The sequence below is a fragment of the Sarcophilus harrisii genome, chromosome 1 (assembly GCF_902635505.1).
Source record: "Sarcophilus harrisii chromosome 1, mSarHar1.11, whole genome shotgun sequence".
In the NCBI taxonomy this organism is placed as follows: Eukaryota; Metazoa; Chordata; class Mammalia; order Dasyuromorphia; family Dasyuridae; genus Sarcophilus; species Sarcophilus harrisii.
The window spans coordinates 533,013,874-533,031,909 of NC_045426.1; the positions used below are offsets into that span (position 1 = coordinate 533,013,874).

Here is an 18,036-nt window from a genome sequence, read left to right on the forward strand (position 1 = left end):
TTTTGGTAGCAGTGGTAGGTATGTGATTTTACATGTATATACATGTGTGTGTATGTGTGTTTAAGCAGACAGTAGGACTTTTCAAAGCCTAAATTTAACAAAGTGCCCCAGGTCTTTTATAATAATGAGACATTTTCTAAATACACTTTTTTTTTTATTGTACCACTTTTATATTACAGAGAAAAAAGGGGTGGGAGGTGGGAGGGGACTTAACACTTAGCACCTGTCACTAGTTTTCTCCTAGAATTAGAGTCTCTTGCTTATAAAACTTTAATTGATTCCTAGCAGTTTATGTGCCTGGTGCTTAGTGGGAGTTTTCTGTTCTTTTGCCAGCTACATGGGTACTTAGAAAGTGAGCCGCTCACGCTACAGCTGTTCATCGGGACGGCAGACGACCGCCTGCTGAGACCCCATGCTTTCTACCAGGTCCACCGGATAACAGGGAAAACCGTCTCCACCACCAGCCACGAAGCAATCCTCTCCAATACCAAAGTCCTGGAAATTCCACTTCTGCCAGAAAATAACATGCGAGCAATGTAAGCCTTGTGGAACTGGACCACTTGGTGATTTCAGCAGAGTTGTGTGCTTCCTTTTTCCCTTTCTCACTCAATTCTCCAAATCATTTAGGCCTTTAACAGAATTTATCAAATTCCAGTGGCCCAGATTGTTCTTAGCTTAACACCTACATGAACCTCACAGATATTTGTAACAACTGATTTACTTTTTTTCTAGAATTTTAGCCACTGTGCTTTTTGCCACTTAAAATAAATATATCAGATACAACTGTAAATATCTCCCATCCAGTCCTTCCAATTAGAAGGTACTAAACATGACACATTTGCTCTTGACTGTGAAGCAGTAAAATTAGAGGAGTCACCTAAATATAATGTTTTTACTTTAATAATATTTTATTTTTTCCACATTACATGTAAAAATAATTTTTCACATTCATTAAAAATTTTTTTGAGTTCTAAATTTTCTTAATCCTTCTTCCTTATCCTTTCTTCCTGAGATGGTAAGCAATTTGATATAGGTTATACGTGTGCAGCTATGCAAAACATATTTCCATATTAGTCATGTTGCAAAATAAGACAACAAAACAAAAACCATGAAAAAATAAAGTGGGGAAAATAATATGCTTCAATTTATAATGAATATAAAATTTAAAAAACATTATCAAGAAAGTTTTTTTTCAAATTCTATCAAACTGTGGAAAAATGATTCTATTGCTAGTCATTTTTAACCATACTTTATTTGGCAATAAAAGAACAGTCTGTGCATTGTCCAAATGTTGTCTAATCATATTTAGAGCATTATTTAGGACCTTTATCAGAATTACAGTGAAATCTTATCTATTATCTTTGCAGGGAATTTATAAATATAAAAAATTATATGTTGGAAACATACACAAACATATATTCATTTTTGACTTGGATTCCAATCAGGATCCCAAGATCTGAGATGAAAGTAAATGAAGACATATGCTGTAAATGAATATAGTTGTGGTACTTATAAAAACCAATTTATTTACCACATTGCCTAAGAATACCAATATTTTTGTGAGGGCTTGCTGGATTAGAAACATTCAGTGCTATCCATTCAACTCAAGTCCAGATGAATGGTAGTTTTCACTTATGTTTTTAAAACTTAAGAAGACCTCCGTCATAAATTTTCATTTGCTAGAGTCTTAGCTAAACATTAGATATTACAGTAACAAAACTGTCAGATTTTTTATTATTTTTGATATTTGTTGATATTTGCTATTTGATCATTTGATGAAATAATTTATTTGATGAAAGATTTGATATTTTGACGATAAATACTATGGGAAAGGCAAAAATATTGAATACTATTATGGATAAGCACTCTGGATTTTGCACTGAAGCTTATTTGAATTGTAACAATAAGTTGTAAAGCAAAGAAATGAGAGATTTAATAGTGCTGTATTCGTTTCTTCTAGAATCAGTGGTGCATATGTATTATGAGATAGTGAAGAAGATTGTGATACCTTTTTTCTACATGATATTACTAGCTATACTTTCCACTGTTTTTTCTCCATACCATAGTTACATAGTTTAACAATTATGTAACTTATACAAAGTGATAGAAAGAATCAAGACAGTTTTGTGGTTATCTTTATGATTCCAATGCTTAGCATAGTTCCTGGCACATAGTAGGTGTTTAATAAATATTTATTGACTCACTGTGTATCTAAAATTATTTTGCCTGAAAGATATATATATATATAATTGAGCATAGTTATTTTGAGGATTGAATTATCTATAAAACTGCTTCAATTACTTGCTTGGCATGTGTAAATACAACCTCAGTGATGCCTTCAGTGACTGTTTTGAAATGTCTTTACTTTCAAATAAACCATTTTCTTTTGCCACAAAATAGGTACAAAAATAGATAACTTTTCATGGCACTGGGACTTGTACATACTCATATCACAAATAGTGACATAGATATTATGGTAACATAGTAATGAGATTCAGAGGGCATCCTTGAAGAATGAGAAATTAGAAGTTTTCAACTCTATTATGTCAGGAGTTAGTACAAATATTAAATGGTCTTTTGTTTTGTTTTGAGCAGTATTGATTGTGCTGGAATCCTAAAACTCAGAAATTCAGACATTGAACTACGGAAAGGTGAAACTGACATTGGAAGAAAGAATACACGAGTGAGACTGGTTTTCCGGGTTCATATTCCACAATCTAATGGCAGGACTCTATCTCTACAAGTGGCATCAAATCCTATTGAATGTTGTAAGTAATTATTTATTTTTTCCCCTTTTTTCCCAGGGACTATATAGAATTTAGAAGAAAGAGACTTTAGAGATAATTTTTTTTTTTTTTTTAGCACTGAATAGATGGGGAAACAGAAGGACAGAGATGGAATCACTTGAACAGCTTATTATACCAATTTTACTTTTTTTGTTTAATATAACTTTTTCTTTACATTTGTACAGTAGCTATGTGGTGAAGTGGATAAAGCACCAGTCCTGGAGTGAGGAAGACCAAAGTGCAAAATTTGGCCTCATATGCTTAGTTAATAGCTATGTGATCCTGGACAAGTCACTTAAACTTTCATTTGTTCCATTTTCCTTATCTGTAAAATGAGCATAATAATAGCACTTCATTCCCACCATTGTTGTGTGGATCAAATGACAAAATTGTAAAGCAACTAGCAGAGTGTCTGGCACAGAATATTATATAAATTTTAGTTCTTATTTTCATTATTAGCTTGTTTCTTCAAAAATATATATTTGATATTCAGAGTTATTGAAAAGCATTACCTATTTCTCTGTTAAAAATAATACTTAATCACCTGAGGTTTGATTGTTACAAAGAAACATTTAGTCATGGTATGAAAAAAATTGATGCTTACTTTAAATGTGGACTTGTTATATATTTTACAAAGGTGATATAGTAGATAGAGTGTTGAACCAGAGTGAGGAAAACCTAACTTTAAATCTAGCCTCAAATACTTACTAGCAATGTTGACACTAGGCAGATTGCTTAAAATTTGACTCACTTTCCTCATGTGAAAATTGGGGTAAATATAGCACCTCCTTCATGGAATTGTGAGAATCAAATGAGATATTATTTGTTTGCAAACTGTCCATCATCATCATCATTGTCACCATCACTATCATCTAGAGATCCTTGTTAGAGTACTCTTGATAATGTATCAGAATATTCAACACCCATCATAATTTAACTAATTGCAACTTGCAGTCTACATAAGGAACTGAGAAAAAAAACAATTTTGATGTTGATCTTTGATCTTAATCTATCACCTAAGAATTCCTTATAATTTCAAAGAGTTTGTAAAAATTGGGTTTAGGAGCTCTGAAATTTTTTGTGTGGAATAAATATAATTTATAGTTCTATTCATTGTATTAGGTCCTTGATGATTCTTTTTTTTTTTTTTAAACCAAAGAATTTGGGATTGAAGCCTCTTGTCCAAGTCCTTCATTTTATGGAGGAGGAAAATGAAATCAATAAAGTTGAAATAACTTGGTCACATATTCATACCTCTGCCGCTTTGTTGTGTGACTTGAGGCAACTTATATCACCTCTCACCCTCAGTTTGATTGAACTATTAAAGAGTCTGAACATGCAACTTCATTTAGTTTTATGATTCCTGTCAAATTGTCTTCCTTTCTCCCCTGCTCCTATCTCATTTTTAAACAAGGGTCTATTAGAGACCAAGATCTGGCTTCTGTTTATTATTGCTTCACTCATTTCATAAGTGACCTTCAGCAAATTATTAGAGGCTGAATTGAGAGAAAGCTCTTCTTAATGTTGCCCTGTATATTTTTTACTCTACTTCTTTACTTCCTCTTTGTGGTGATTGAGGAGGAGAGAATAAGGGAAATGAGTATGAAAAGCCAAAATGGAGTCTGGCCAAACTGATGATTCTTTAAGAGATCTCTCTCTGCTGCTCATAACAGTGCCATGCTTCTGGAAGAAACAGAGAACCAAACAACCATTCCTTTATTCCCTTTGCTTTTTGTACCTCTTGCTCCCTAATTATGGGCAAGTGCCAAGGTTCAGACTTAATTCTCTGCTTTTCCCTATTTATGTTATCTCCCTTAGAGCTTAGCTAGTCTCATGGTTTCAGCTGCTACTTCTGGGCTTATGACTCTTACTCATCTCCAAAGCTAGTCTCTTTTCCAGCTCCAGCTTGGTTCTCTAATGGTGTATTCCATGACCAAAGCTGAACTCATCATATACTTTCTTCTTTCCTTCCTGAGTTCCTATAGTTTCTCTACTGGTGACATCATCATTTCCTCAGAAAATAGGCTCAAAACTTTAGAATTATCTTTGACTTACTCCTTCCTTTCACCTCTCATATCAAATCACTCACCAAATACTATTGAATTTTTCTTCTGTCTATATTTCTGTCTTCATGTCTGCCTTTCAGTGCATATCCATCCCTTCTCCTTCAGCTGAAATCTACTGTATGTGTTCTTTCTTCCATTAGAATGTGAACTCCTTGAGAGAAAGGGCTTTCTGGGTTTTCTATTTGTATCCTCAGTACTTAGCACAGGGCTTTGCACATGGTAAGAGCTTAGCAAATGCTTTTCCATTCATTCTTCATTTATTCCATTCCATTCCCATTGACACCTCCTAGATCCAAGTGCTCATTACCTCATACCGTTCAGATTTTAGTTTCCCTTCTCTAATCCACTCTTAATAATACTCCTGGATGGATCATCCCCAAATGCTTCCTTTCTCATGCACTAGATGACTCAAAAGACTTAATTGAATTTTTTAGGCCTTGAAAGAAGTCCTAAAGTCCCATCTTTCCCAGATATCTAAACCCACATAATTTAGGATTTAATTGCATCCTATCTTGAATTGCTGGGTTATTTTCCTGTTTATTGGCCTACTCTCCCAAACTAGAATGTAAACCCCATCCCAGCCCCAGCATCAAGTACAAAACTAAGCATATAATAAGTACTTAGGAAAGTCATTGATTGATTATTAGCAGAACTCTTGGAAGTTTAAGGATAGGTTTATTGGTGGTTATTGCTGGGAGTGTGGAGAGGTGGGTGGGAAGTGGGTGGGAGAGCAGTAATGGGAGAGAAAAAGGAATAAATGTTTATGAAGCACCTAATATGTGCCAGGCACTGTGATAAGTACTTTTTAATAAAATCTCATCTGAGCCTCAAAACAATCCTGTGTGGTAGATGCTGTTTTTATTCCTATTTTACAGCTAAGGAAACTGAGTTGACTAACAAGAGGTGACTTGCTCACAGTCACACAACTAGTCACACAGTTTAAGGATGGATTTAAATTCAGGTTTTCTAATTCTAGGCCCAGCACTCTCTTCATTGTGACCACATAGCTGCCTCATTTACTACTCAATGATACTATCTTAGGGAAAAGGTCAAACTACTCAGAGCCCTAGATTGCTGAGCCCTTCATCATTCTAAGCTTTAGGCATGCTTCTAATGTTGTACAGGATCTGGTTGATAGAATATCGCCATCATATCACAACTGAGGGGCAAGGGGGAAGTTACAAAAATCTCATCAGAATTCTAAAATTCTCTTTGAATTCTAGAAATAGGAAACAATTTGGGGAAGCTCTTTATATCACAGCAAGGGTGATTCAATCAATCTACAAGTATTTATTAAGCACTTACTATTAAACAGGGGATACAAATCAATCAATCAACAAAAATTTATTAAGTGCCTAATCTGAGCTAGATATTGGAGATACAACAAAAAAGAATCAGCCTCTATCTTCTAGTGTACATTCTGTACACTGATTTTATTAGTCTCTGCTATTTTGAGATTTTATAGGACCAAGTAGATTGGGTTTCTTCTCACAAAAAAGCTAAAGCATAACAGATTATGAATTTTTAGTTGGAGAATGGAAGAGATGCCATAAAAGACCTTATTTTCAAAATTGGATGATTAAATTTTTTTTTCTTGACTAGTGATTTCACTGGTATGATTGATGAGCTCCTAAAAAACATCTATCATTGTAGATCAGCAACTCCTCTTCAATTTAATCTTAGGGAGTTATCTGGGTCACTTGCTTTGATTCATACAGACATTATATTGCAGAGGTACATCTTGAACTCAGGTCTTCCAGATTCTGAGGCTGGTTATCTATTCAGAATACAATGAATATATATAATACAATAGAATCTGTCTAGCTATGTATATAGATTAATTATACAATTGTAATATGGAGAATCATTTGAAGCATTATATAATGTTTTAAATTTTGTTCTGTAAAATTTTTATGGTGCTTCTTTAAAATACATGGGGATCATATTTTAGATTCACCCAAAGAACTCATTTGAATGGGTGGATGATAAGAGGCCAAAAAATCTATCAGAAATCTGAATACTGAAGTCTAGGACTTCTGCTCCAAGTCTAGTTCCATCACTGATGTATCTTTGTCTTCTATTCCCCATCTGAAAACTGAGGGTGATTATGCCATCCTGTATAGAAGCAACTTACTAAAAAATCATGCTGATTTCAAATTTCTCTTTCATTATTGAACCTTAGCATTGTCAGGAATATTGTATCAAATATTTTGTTCTGTAATGCAAAAAAGTGTTGCAAGATGTACTAAGCGTTTTGTATTATTTAAAAACAAATTATGTTCCATATGTGGTTATTTTCTCCTCTAGCCCAGAGATCTGCCCAAGAATTGCCTTTAGTGGAGAAACAAAGCACAGACAGCTATCCAGTGATCGGTGGGAAAAAAATGATATTGTCTGGTCACAACTTTCTGCAAGACTCAAAAGTAATTTTCGTGGAAAAAGCACCAGGTATTTTCTATAAAAATAGCCTTGCATTAACTTTTCTGTTTTGGATGCTTGTGGAAACTTGATTCCTGGTTGGGGAGAGTGTAGACCTTCTAATTACATGTTGTCCTTCTGCATATATTTTTCAAGTAATGGGGTGGAGCTGTGCAGATGACCTACATAACAATACCATTTTGCATAATATGTTTATACAGGCAGTTAAGAATTTTTGCATGAACTGACAATTATGGCATTTCAAGTAAGAGCTAAGAGTTTATTTTTGTAGCCAGCTATGATTCCCTCCTGACAGCTTTTATCATCAATATCACAGGAACTCCCAAGGACTTTGTGATGTTTTAGGAGGAAATAATTGAAAGTTTGTTTTCTTGTCTTTTGAGATATATATTTTTAGTAATAGATGCAACTTTTAGTTTCCTCATTTCTGTCTCTGTGGCTACATATAACAACAGCCAGGCTGCCTGGCTACTCTTTCTGAGGTGTATTAACACATTCTCTTTCCTGGATATTTTTCCCAATGCATCACATTTTGGAAAGCACTATTTTGTGTATGCATTAAGACTTATGGGACATCCTGTAAGTATTATGTGTGTGTGTATACACACACATACATATATGCATGTGTCTATATATTTGTACATTTACGTGTATGGACACATATACACATACATATAATAAATGTAGTTTTGAGCATTAACAGCATAAAATGGAATCAAAATTTTGGGGTATTGTGTATGTACATATATGGAGATATAACCCTAGGTCATAGAATTATCAAATTTTAGTAATAGAAAGGAATCTAGCATTCATCTTTCCCAACTCCCTTTTTTATAGAGAAGGAAATTGAGATACAGTTGAGACTAGCATCTAGTTCTCCTGACTTTCTCAGTTCAAGCAGTTTTTCTGCTTTTTAAAAATTATTTTCTAGAATTTGATTTTTAATTTATGGAATAAAACAAGCATATTCATAGCATAATACAGTAAAAAAAAGATGATTGTATATGAAATGTCAAATCTACTATGCATAACTTTCTATTGCTTTCAAGTACACAACAAAATTATCATGTACATTTCTTTTTTCTTCTTTCCCCCATCTAGTATACCATGCTAAATCATATTTTTGTGGAGTTCAATTCCTTTTTCCATCTTTCTCAAGGTTCACTATATAAATTCAATGATCTGCATCACTCCTGTGATGGGTGTTTTCTTTTTACTAAACCTTACAGATCACAAAGTCTTTTCACATTTATGGTCTTTGTTAACCTCAGGTGTCAGAATTTTAGAGAAGAAAATCTTTTGTGCTGCACCTTCAGGGCTCCTCAGTTAATGCCTGAAGTAGCCTTTGTAGGGTCACTCTTGCACTATCATCATTAGCTAACTGTTTTCTGTGGTTTCAGTGGCCAGAACCACACTTCACTTCTCATCTTGGCTGTTGTCTTAAATCCCTTAGAGATATTTACTATCATTTACCCTTACAAATATGGTTCTATTGCATACAATCCTGAACTTAGCAACAGCACTTTACATGCCAGAGGGTTCTAGATAATTGTTGCTCATAGACTGATGCTAAAAAGATTTTTTCCTACTAATTTTCATTTCATTTCTTTCAAATAAAATTGGATACGAATATTGTGAATAGGAGTACTATGATTGTGATAAGTCAGGTAATGTATATTAAATCAATTTGTATTTTTCTGGCTAGACCATCATTATACATTTACAATAATTGAGTTGTTTTTTAAATAAGAAATAAAACAATGTCTTCTGAAAGAACAAAGCATATAGAACATTAACTCATTTTCATTTTCTTTGAGATTTGAAATATGTCAACTCTTGACATAGTTTCTCTACTGACAAAATTTCTGACCTGCCTACAAATATATTCCTGAACTTAATTGAGTGTTTTGAACTTCTCAATTGTCTTATCATCTCCCTGTCATTCATGAGAGCATTTTCCAGTGCAGTCATTTCCTTCTAGGAGGTTCAGTCAATTTCAGAAGACTTAAAGTCATTTCTACTACAGTTAGGGTAGGATGTATGAAGTTTAGGGTGAAGGGTTATTGTGCTACCTTTTTAAAAAAACATTTATGAATTGAAATGTTCTTGAAAGCACAGCCAATCCAACACTTATTCTAATCAAGTGAAAACCACTGAGGTATTCAACCTTTATAATGGGATCCTTGATTTTGTACAGTTTGTGGGAAACTTAAGTGCTTCAATCAAAATGTGTTTGAAAATCTCTAGTATTTAACTTGGCAAGCCTCTGTAATCAGGAACATAATATGGGAGTGGGGAAAAGTCTAAATTATAAAGAAAATTCAACAATGATTTTTTAAAAAGAATTTATACTATTGGAAAACATTCTAAAATGATTAATTTGGAAATTGCTTAAATTTAAATTACAATTTAAAATATATGTATTTGTGCGGGCAAGAAGATGTATCACCAGAAAGGAATTTAAAGACAGTGTTTAGATATCTCTTGTTACAAATTAGCTACAATTACCCTTCAGGAGTGACATTTTTGGTTGGGCTCTGTTTCAGAAAGAAAATTAATGCTCTTTTTATGGCTCTCTGATATTTATGATTCTTAGGCCAAAGAGTATGATATTTGTCTTCAAATATTCTAAAGGATATTGGATAGAAGAGGGATTAAAATTATTCTGTGTTATTCCAAGGGACAGAATTAAGACCAATGGAGAAAGGCAGGGCTGGGGTGCTCACTGAGAGGCAGGTTTTAATTTAATATATAGAAAAATTTGAACAATTGATGCTGTGAAGAAATAGAAATGGCTTCTGAGTGAGCTCCCGGCACATGTTCAAACTAAGGCAGAGATGTTACAGAGAGTTATCTTGTCTATAAGATTCAGTGGTTCTGGGAAAATGAAGTTAGTCAGTCACCTGCAAATATTTTGACTTAAATAAATGTGGTTCATTTGCAAAGAACTTTCTTCATCATCTGAGATAAATGGTTAAGTGACTTCCTCATTGTGATATAGGTGGTATTGTCATTGTCACTCAAATTCAGCTTTTTAGACACTGTCTTATATTCTTTTTACTATACCACATTGCCTCCCCATATGACTGTAAATGTACCTAACTGCCCTTCCAATAATATGTATCTAGCTACCTTACAGCAATATTTTTCACTTAATGCGGAATTACAAAGGTAGCAAATATAAGAAATATATAAAATATACTCAAAAAGTAAATATATATTCAAAGCAGATATTGTGGTTTCATATAAGTTCACATTAATATTTAGGCTAATTGATTTATACATTCACACATACAAATGTAAATCATATGTTCACAAATAGGCATTTGATTTGATAAATACCTATGTAATATCATTCCTGTAGGTTTGCTTTCTTACATTTAATTTCTCATTTACTACATTTCGTAATACAACTTAAAATGTTATTGTAACCAAAACCCTATATCATTAGCTTATGAAAAATTTTTTTCTTGTTCTTTTTCAGAAAAAAAAAACAAAACAAAACACCAAACTTGATTTAAATTCAAAATGTTATAGTACCAGTTACCCTTTGGACTTTCTGTGAGATCATCTGGCTTTTTTTTCTGCCTTGGTTATATGATGTGTGACTCGTGTGTGTGTGTGTGTGTGTGTGTGTGTGTGTGGGTGTTTGTATGTGGGTGTGGGTGTGGATATGTATGTGTGTATTTTAAAACACCACTTACAGGTAAAACCAGGATAGGAAATCTAGTTTGAAGTAACCTTCTGTAAAGTTTAGATTATTTATTTTAGGCAATTCATAATGGCCTAGCCATGTAGAGTCTTCCCTACTCTTCCACCCTCTAAGGGCTCTAAGGACTACCAAAGTAGAAGTTATAATTGTCATAAATGTCAAATCATATTATAGAACTACACTTCCTATCATTTTCATCTTTTTTTGGTATGAAGTATGAAGCTTAATATAGCTCAAGGTGCTTCTTGTGTTTTTTGCATTTGTACATAATGTTGTTCACAAAGATTTGTTTCACTTTTGAAGTACCTCAATGCTAAATATACTCTAATTTACCTTAAGGTTTTTTTTCCTAATGAAAGACGTGTGCTTCCTTTGACCTCACTTTCCTTCTTCCTTCCCCCCCTTCCCAATCTCTTCTCTCTGTCTCTGTTCCTCTATTTCTGTCTCTCTCTGCCTCTCTCTGCCTTTTCTGTCTCAATCTGTCTGTCTTACTCTTTCTCTCTTTCTTTCTTCTCTCTGTCTCTCTTAATTTCTCTCTCGTTCTTTCTCTCTCATCTTAAAGGACTAGTCCTTAGTAGTCATAATCTCTTGAGAAATGACATTAACTTGGCCTCCTTGCATGCAGTCTGTCTGTTCTATCACTGACTCATACAAAAGGGAATCCCTGAAGAGCAATCATGCTGGTGCAGAGATACAACAGAGCAGTAGTTTTCATTTAACCCCTTCATCACTCTATTAGACTACAAAAAAAAGTCAAACTTTGATAAACTATTAAATATTAAACATCCTTGTAGGGCTGTTGAATAGACTTTGAGAAAAGAAGTTGTTAGCTGAACTGTTAACTTGGATTAAGTAGAGAGAGTGAGAAAAGTGTCACAAAGGACTTGTTTAAGTTGATATTTGTTCATAATATATTCCTCAGTCTCTGGGGTAGATAAATAATGGTGCTTTTCAGAAGAGCTGTATAATTTTTTTAAAGATCTTTTACAGTGTTATAAAAAAAATTCAAGTGTTGAAATAAGTCATTATTTCAGTGGATTTAGGTCAGTGCTTTATGGCATGTACATCAGGCCCCATTTTCTAGTGATGAAAGACAGTGTAGAATGGTCATCCAAAAACTGGAGCCACATCGGAAGGGACACGCATGGCAGCTATACTCTAAGAGGTTTGGCCTGTCAGATTCAGATTGCTCTTACATCACTGGCATCCACTCTGTTTTGCCTGTTACAGGCTTTCATTTGTGAGAAATTAAACATCAGTGGGTCTTATTCCTTCTTTTACCATTCATTCAAGATCTTAACTTACATTATCATTAGAATATTTGACTTCTTTTCTCACTGTAGTTGGAGGCATCTAAATATAAAGCATGAATGTCCATAAGGCACTGAACATTTACTATGCATCTAGTATGTGCTAGGCACTGTGGGGTGTGTGTGTGTGTGTACATGTACACGTGAAAAACAGAAAGACAGTAAAAGAGAGGCAGAGAGACAGAGACTCATAGATAGAGACAGTGATAGACGGAGACACTGAGATAAAGAGAGACATACACATTCACACACAGAGGCGAGACCCACAGAGATAAGAGACACAGAAAGACAAAGTCACATTCACTCCCTCACACACACACCCGGAATGTGAGGAACACACAAATACATATAGCTAGCTAATAAAGAGGCTACCTAATGTCTTATGTCAGTGGTTCTCAAAGTCTGGTCCAGAGCATCCTGGGAATCTCTGAAATCCTTTCAGAGAGTCTGCAAATTCATAATTAGTTTTTATTTTTAATGTGACCAATGTCTATAACTATAAAAAATATAACTATATACAATATAAATCTACTCTAGATTTTGCAGATGTAAAAGACTCCTTGTAAAGAAAATTCCCTTTACCAGAACATACTATCTCCTGCTTTGCAATTTATAGTTTTAGAGACTCTCTATAGTTCGCTTTACTCTTAGAGAGCTTAGGTGACTTGTCCAGGCTAACATGACCAGAATGTATTGGAGAGGGAACTGGACTGATGTTTTCCTGACTCTGAGTCCTTAGAGTATCACATCAAGGAATAAAATACATAAATAGATGTAGAGTGGGAAAATATATAAGAAAATTTTAGTTGTGTATGTAAATGTGCATACTAAGTATAATGATTTTTATTTTTAAATTGTTTAAAGAGGAAATAAAGCTTATTATATTATGTCTACTATGTGCCAAGGACTGTGCTAAGTAATTTTTAAAAATATATATTATCTCATTTGATCCTCATAATAATTATTTGAGGTAAGTGCTACTACTATTCCATTTTATAGATGGGAAAACTGAGGCCAATTGTGATTTTTCTTTTCTTTCTTTCTTTTTTTTTTTTTTTTTTTTTTTTTTTTTGTTAAGGGAGTCATACAGCTCATAAGTGTGTGAGGTCATATTTGAATTCAAGCCTTTCTGACTTCAGCCCCAAAGCGCTATCCACTGCATTGCCAGCTTAAACAAACATTGCCCTTCACTACTCTTCTATAGCTAGGGGGTTTACTTACTTCATAAACATGTCTATGAAAGGAAAGCATTTTTCCTTATCAGTCAATTGGAGTCAAGACATCCTAAATTATAAACTGTTTGGATTGATTTTTGTTTTATAACCAGTTGGACACAGTCATTATCACTATAGTATGTATTTAATTGGACATTCCTATCGTGTGATTTTATGTGGGGGTTGAGAGGATAGGAATCATCTTTTTGTTCATTATTAGAAATTCATTCTCAATGCAGATTTAATGCTTTGAAAGGACTCTGTATAAAAGTCTAACTAGTCAGAGTTCTTGCCTTTTAGTGACCTATCTTCTAAGACAGGCAGCTAAGACACAAACAGAAAATTTAAAGACATGAAAGTAAGCAGACATTTCACACATGCTCAAAGCAAATATTTAAATTACATGCAAATAGACAGTTGAGAATATTTGTTGAGTGGCAAATAAACAGGGAGTCAATAGATTGAGCATGGAAAGGGAGGAGTGTTATATAATCTTCTTTATGTGCAAATTATGGAAGTGTCATGTAGATGGTCAAAGTTCCTGCCACTTTTCCTATAGGGAACCTTTTGAGATCACAGATAGTAATCAAGGATTGACTGTTGGAGAAATCAGAGGGCAACTATAAATACTCTATCCTGAATACCCCAAATACCCCAAATACCCAAATGGGTATATTCTCTTTTCAAAAAACAGAGATGAAACATTTTTGCTCTTGCTCCAATGAAGCAGAAATACAGCTTAGTTTTAGGGTAGGGGGCAGAGTAGCTTTGTAAATGCTTTCTAAGTTTCTATTTTATTAGTATTGCCTCTCTTCTTCTTTCATCTGACCTGTTATTCTCTAATTCCTTTGTCCCCCTCTCTTTTAATATTAGAAAATGCCATTTGAACTTCCATTTAGCTAAATGTGTCTAACTTCTGTTAATTCACTAGAGCTAGGGTAAGAAAGAATAATTTTTTTAAGTCAATTAAATTAAAATGGCCTAGGCTTTAGAGACAACATGGGATAGTGGCTATCAAGCTGGCCTTAGGGGGTACAGTGTTTAAGATTGATACAATAGAAAGACCTGAGTTCAAATCCCAGCTCAGAGGCTTACTAGCTGTGTAACCCTGGGCAAATTTCCTTATCTGTAAAATGTGGATAATAATAGCACCTATCTTACAGAGTTATTGTGGGAATCAAATGAGATAACATATAGTAATTTTTTTTAAAGGTTTGCCTCTGAGCCATATTGACTTTGTGACCCTGAGCAAGTAATTTACCTCTCAGTGCTACCAGGCAATTCTCTAAGATTATCAATTGCAGAAAAGGTTCTGAATTGTACCTGCAAAGGAAGACCTTCACTACAAACTCCCTATACCAATGTACCAATTCAGAGGAATAGTTTTAAAAAATTTTTTTAAAGTAAAAAGTTATTTTTTTCTAATTTTTTCCACCTCTTCCTTTTCTCTTATATCAACCTTTCTTTCTTATTTCTTCATCTATTTCTCTTTTAAGTGTCTATTTCTTAAAACCATTGGAAGGGTTAAACTACTAGTCAAGTCTCTTGTTAAATGACACTGGAGAAATCTAGCAGAAATGCATTATATCTTGGCTCACCCATACTTCATATTTAGGCCTATGTCGCATAGATGATCTATCAGCCTCTTGCTTCTCTTCTAACCCATTTCTTTATTCATCTGCTCTTAAAGAGGGAAAAGGTTTAAGCTTAGAGTGAAGTTAAAGGGGTAATCTATATATACCTCAAAACAGAGCAAGAGGCTGGAATCAACTTAATCCAAGATTAAGGCAGGAAGCTAACTGTTCAAGAAGTAGTTCCTGAGGTCATTCACTTTGAGGCTATGGTGATAGCCTTCTGCTTTCTATTCAGAGAGCACATATTGATGGGAACAAATTCTCAGAGCTCCTATTTTCCTGTGGAAATGATGGCCATTGTACATTTCCATGCTCCTTGGGCAAGTGGCTTGAGATGATAAAAAAGATGGTAGAAAGTTGGAATTTCAGTTTTAAGGGGAGAAGCTTAATCTGAACCTCTTCACATATAGAAATATGGTTTCATAATACTCTCTGAAAAGTATCTCCAAATAATAGACTATGGAATGTAGAAAATCTCCTAATTCTTAATCTGACTTCTAGATGTATAATGAATGTTACAAAACAGAAAATAAACCATAGAACCCTCCCCAGAATTTAATATCAATTGTGAGGAATAGGAGAACAAAATTAGTCAACCAGTATTACTTAAACACTTTCTATCTACCAGGCACTAAGCTAAGTCCTGGTTAAAAACAACCTCAACCTTCTGGAAGTTCATAGCCTAATATGGAGGACAACATGTAAATAATTCAGCTTTTACAAGGTACAAAGAAGAAAGGAAGCCCAGGGATTCAGAGAGGTGGAAATTGATGGGTTTGGGATTGGGATTGAGATCTACTTTTATACAAAGTGGAAAGTCATTATTTTAAAAAAGATATGTACACATATATGGTCAGCAAGCATTTATTAAGTGCCTACTATGTATTAGACATTGTGTTAGGTTTTAGGCTACCAAGAAAGGTAAAAACAAAGAGACAATATGTAAATAACAATATACATACAAAATGTACACCAGATAAATTGAAGATAATTGATGTTCTCAGCAGCTGTTCAAAGTTAATATAGATTGAAAGATGCTGACTTTTCATTAAAAAAATCTTCATACAAAATTTTAAAAATTTCATGGGATTACAAATGTGTAATGTTTATTTAAGAATGAATCTTTTTAGTGACAGAAAATTAAAAGGAATTAAGGTTTTTCAAAAGAGAAGCATTGACTTTTGATATGCTTTTTTCATTTCTATAAACTTTTAATAATCTTTTGCAGTGAATGCATAACACTTTTTAATTTAGCCTAATCCATATGTTTTGAGGTTTTTTTTTAATCAGAAAACTAGAGGCAATCTGGTCAGGAAACTTGGATTTAAGTCCCATTTTGGATTTATATTGTCTGTGTGATCTTGGATAAATCACTTGACCTCTTAGATCTCCAGAACTCTCTAATACTACAAATTGCAAAGAAAATGATGACCAGCATTGGTAGAGAAAGTTTCCTCATATGAGAATTCTTTATACCCATGAAACCACTGGTCCATTCTGCATCTTTATCCCTACTAAGAGGAAGGTAAGGAGATCAAGAGATAATGTTATATGGGAATTAAGTAGCATCGGTGTCATTGTGCTTCAGTACCTTACTAAGAATCCATTAAAAACTCAGGTGAAGACTTTTTCAATTTCTTGTGTTTGCAGGACCGTGTTCATGGAGTTCCCCATTGCAAATATACCTTTCCAAGTATTCAGCACATGGTCCTACCACCAACTTTAATAAATCAAATAGTCCTGTTATACTGTCTACTTGTATGACTTCATGTTTATGGATCCCAGTGGCCCCAAATATGCTGTTAATTACCCAGACACTTCAAATTAGCCTTCATTCCACCATGCTCAGAATTCTAAGACCAAGCTACAAAGTAAAATTTCCCTAGGCATTATGCTCAGTGACTATGAAGTTTTAAGTTTGCCAAAGAATGAGGTGATGAACACCGCCTGCTGTAATTAGTGTGCATGGTGAAATTTTTGCCTAGAATGATATGATACAATTGGGAAATCTCAGTTTCACCAGCTGAATGTTGCCCTGAACAAAGCTTAGGGGCTTGGGGAATGGGTTTTCCCCCCCCTTTAGTAGTTAACTATTCACACAGCAGGTATTAAAATGCAATATTATTACATTAGGTCACACAGTTTATGAAAGATGATCTGTAAACCTCTCCTGTCAAAAAGAAAGCACTTTTAATAGCATTTGGAGAGGGTGGGTCAGTTGAGGAACAGCACATGGATTTTTCTTTTTTTTTAGCTCTCGTCTGATGCATTGGAAAGCTCCGGTGCTGGAGTCTGTTTTGACGAGATGTGATGAGCGGCCAGTGACTGCAGTCTTGGCAGAGCTCCATTTGGTGAGAGATCTTAAATTCCCTGAGATCTTTCCATTGCTCTTTCCACTGCCAGTAGCAGTCACAGTTTGGGGGCATCTAGCCAAAAGGGGGGTCGTGTTTCACATTGGTAATCAAACTGTAGCTCATGCAATAAATAAGCAAGTGGCAGAATTCCCCTTTAGACAGGCACTGCTTTGTGATTTGTTTCTCTCATCTCTTGTTTATCAAGGGTCAGCACACCATCCTTGATGAAACTGAACTGATTGTATGCATTGACTCAAATCTAGAGACAACCTGGTAGATAGGTTTCTGTAGCAGGTACCAGAGGGTTGCGAGAGTAACTGAGAATACTAAAGTTCACATGAAGGTCATTTGTGCCTAATTCTTCAAGATAGATTGGTAGTTTAAAGGTAGTTTAAAGGAAATTGATACCTCTGGGCTTGTAGTCTCACTAGGTGATAGTGGAATCCTTTCACGTATACCCAGAAATCATGACAGAGCATGTAGGAAAGTATCTTCATGTTTCAGATTTTCCTGGCCATTTG

At 34.4% G+C, this 18,036-nt stretch overlaps 1 protein-coding gene across 4 annotated transcripts in view; it reads left to right on the forward strand.

The window, feature by feature from the left end:
• NFATC1 (nuclear factor of activated T cells 1) overlaps nt 1-18,036 on the forward strand; it is a 202,044-nt gene that overhangs the window by 104,086 nt on the left and 79,922 nt on the right. For all 4 annotated transcript variants that reach the window (XM_003760114.4, XM_012541593.3, XM_031946737.1 and 1 more), the window contains exons 4-6: nt 334-536; nt 2,596-2,768; nt 7,160-7,300. In XM_003760114.4, the coding sequence (XP_003760162.1) occupies nt 334-536; nt 2,596-2,768; nt 7,160-7,300 (517 nt within the window). The remainder of the gene's footprint in view (nt 1-333; nt 537-2,595; nt 2,769-7,159; nt 7,301-18,036) is intronic.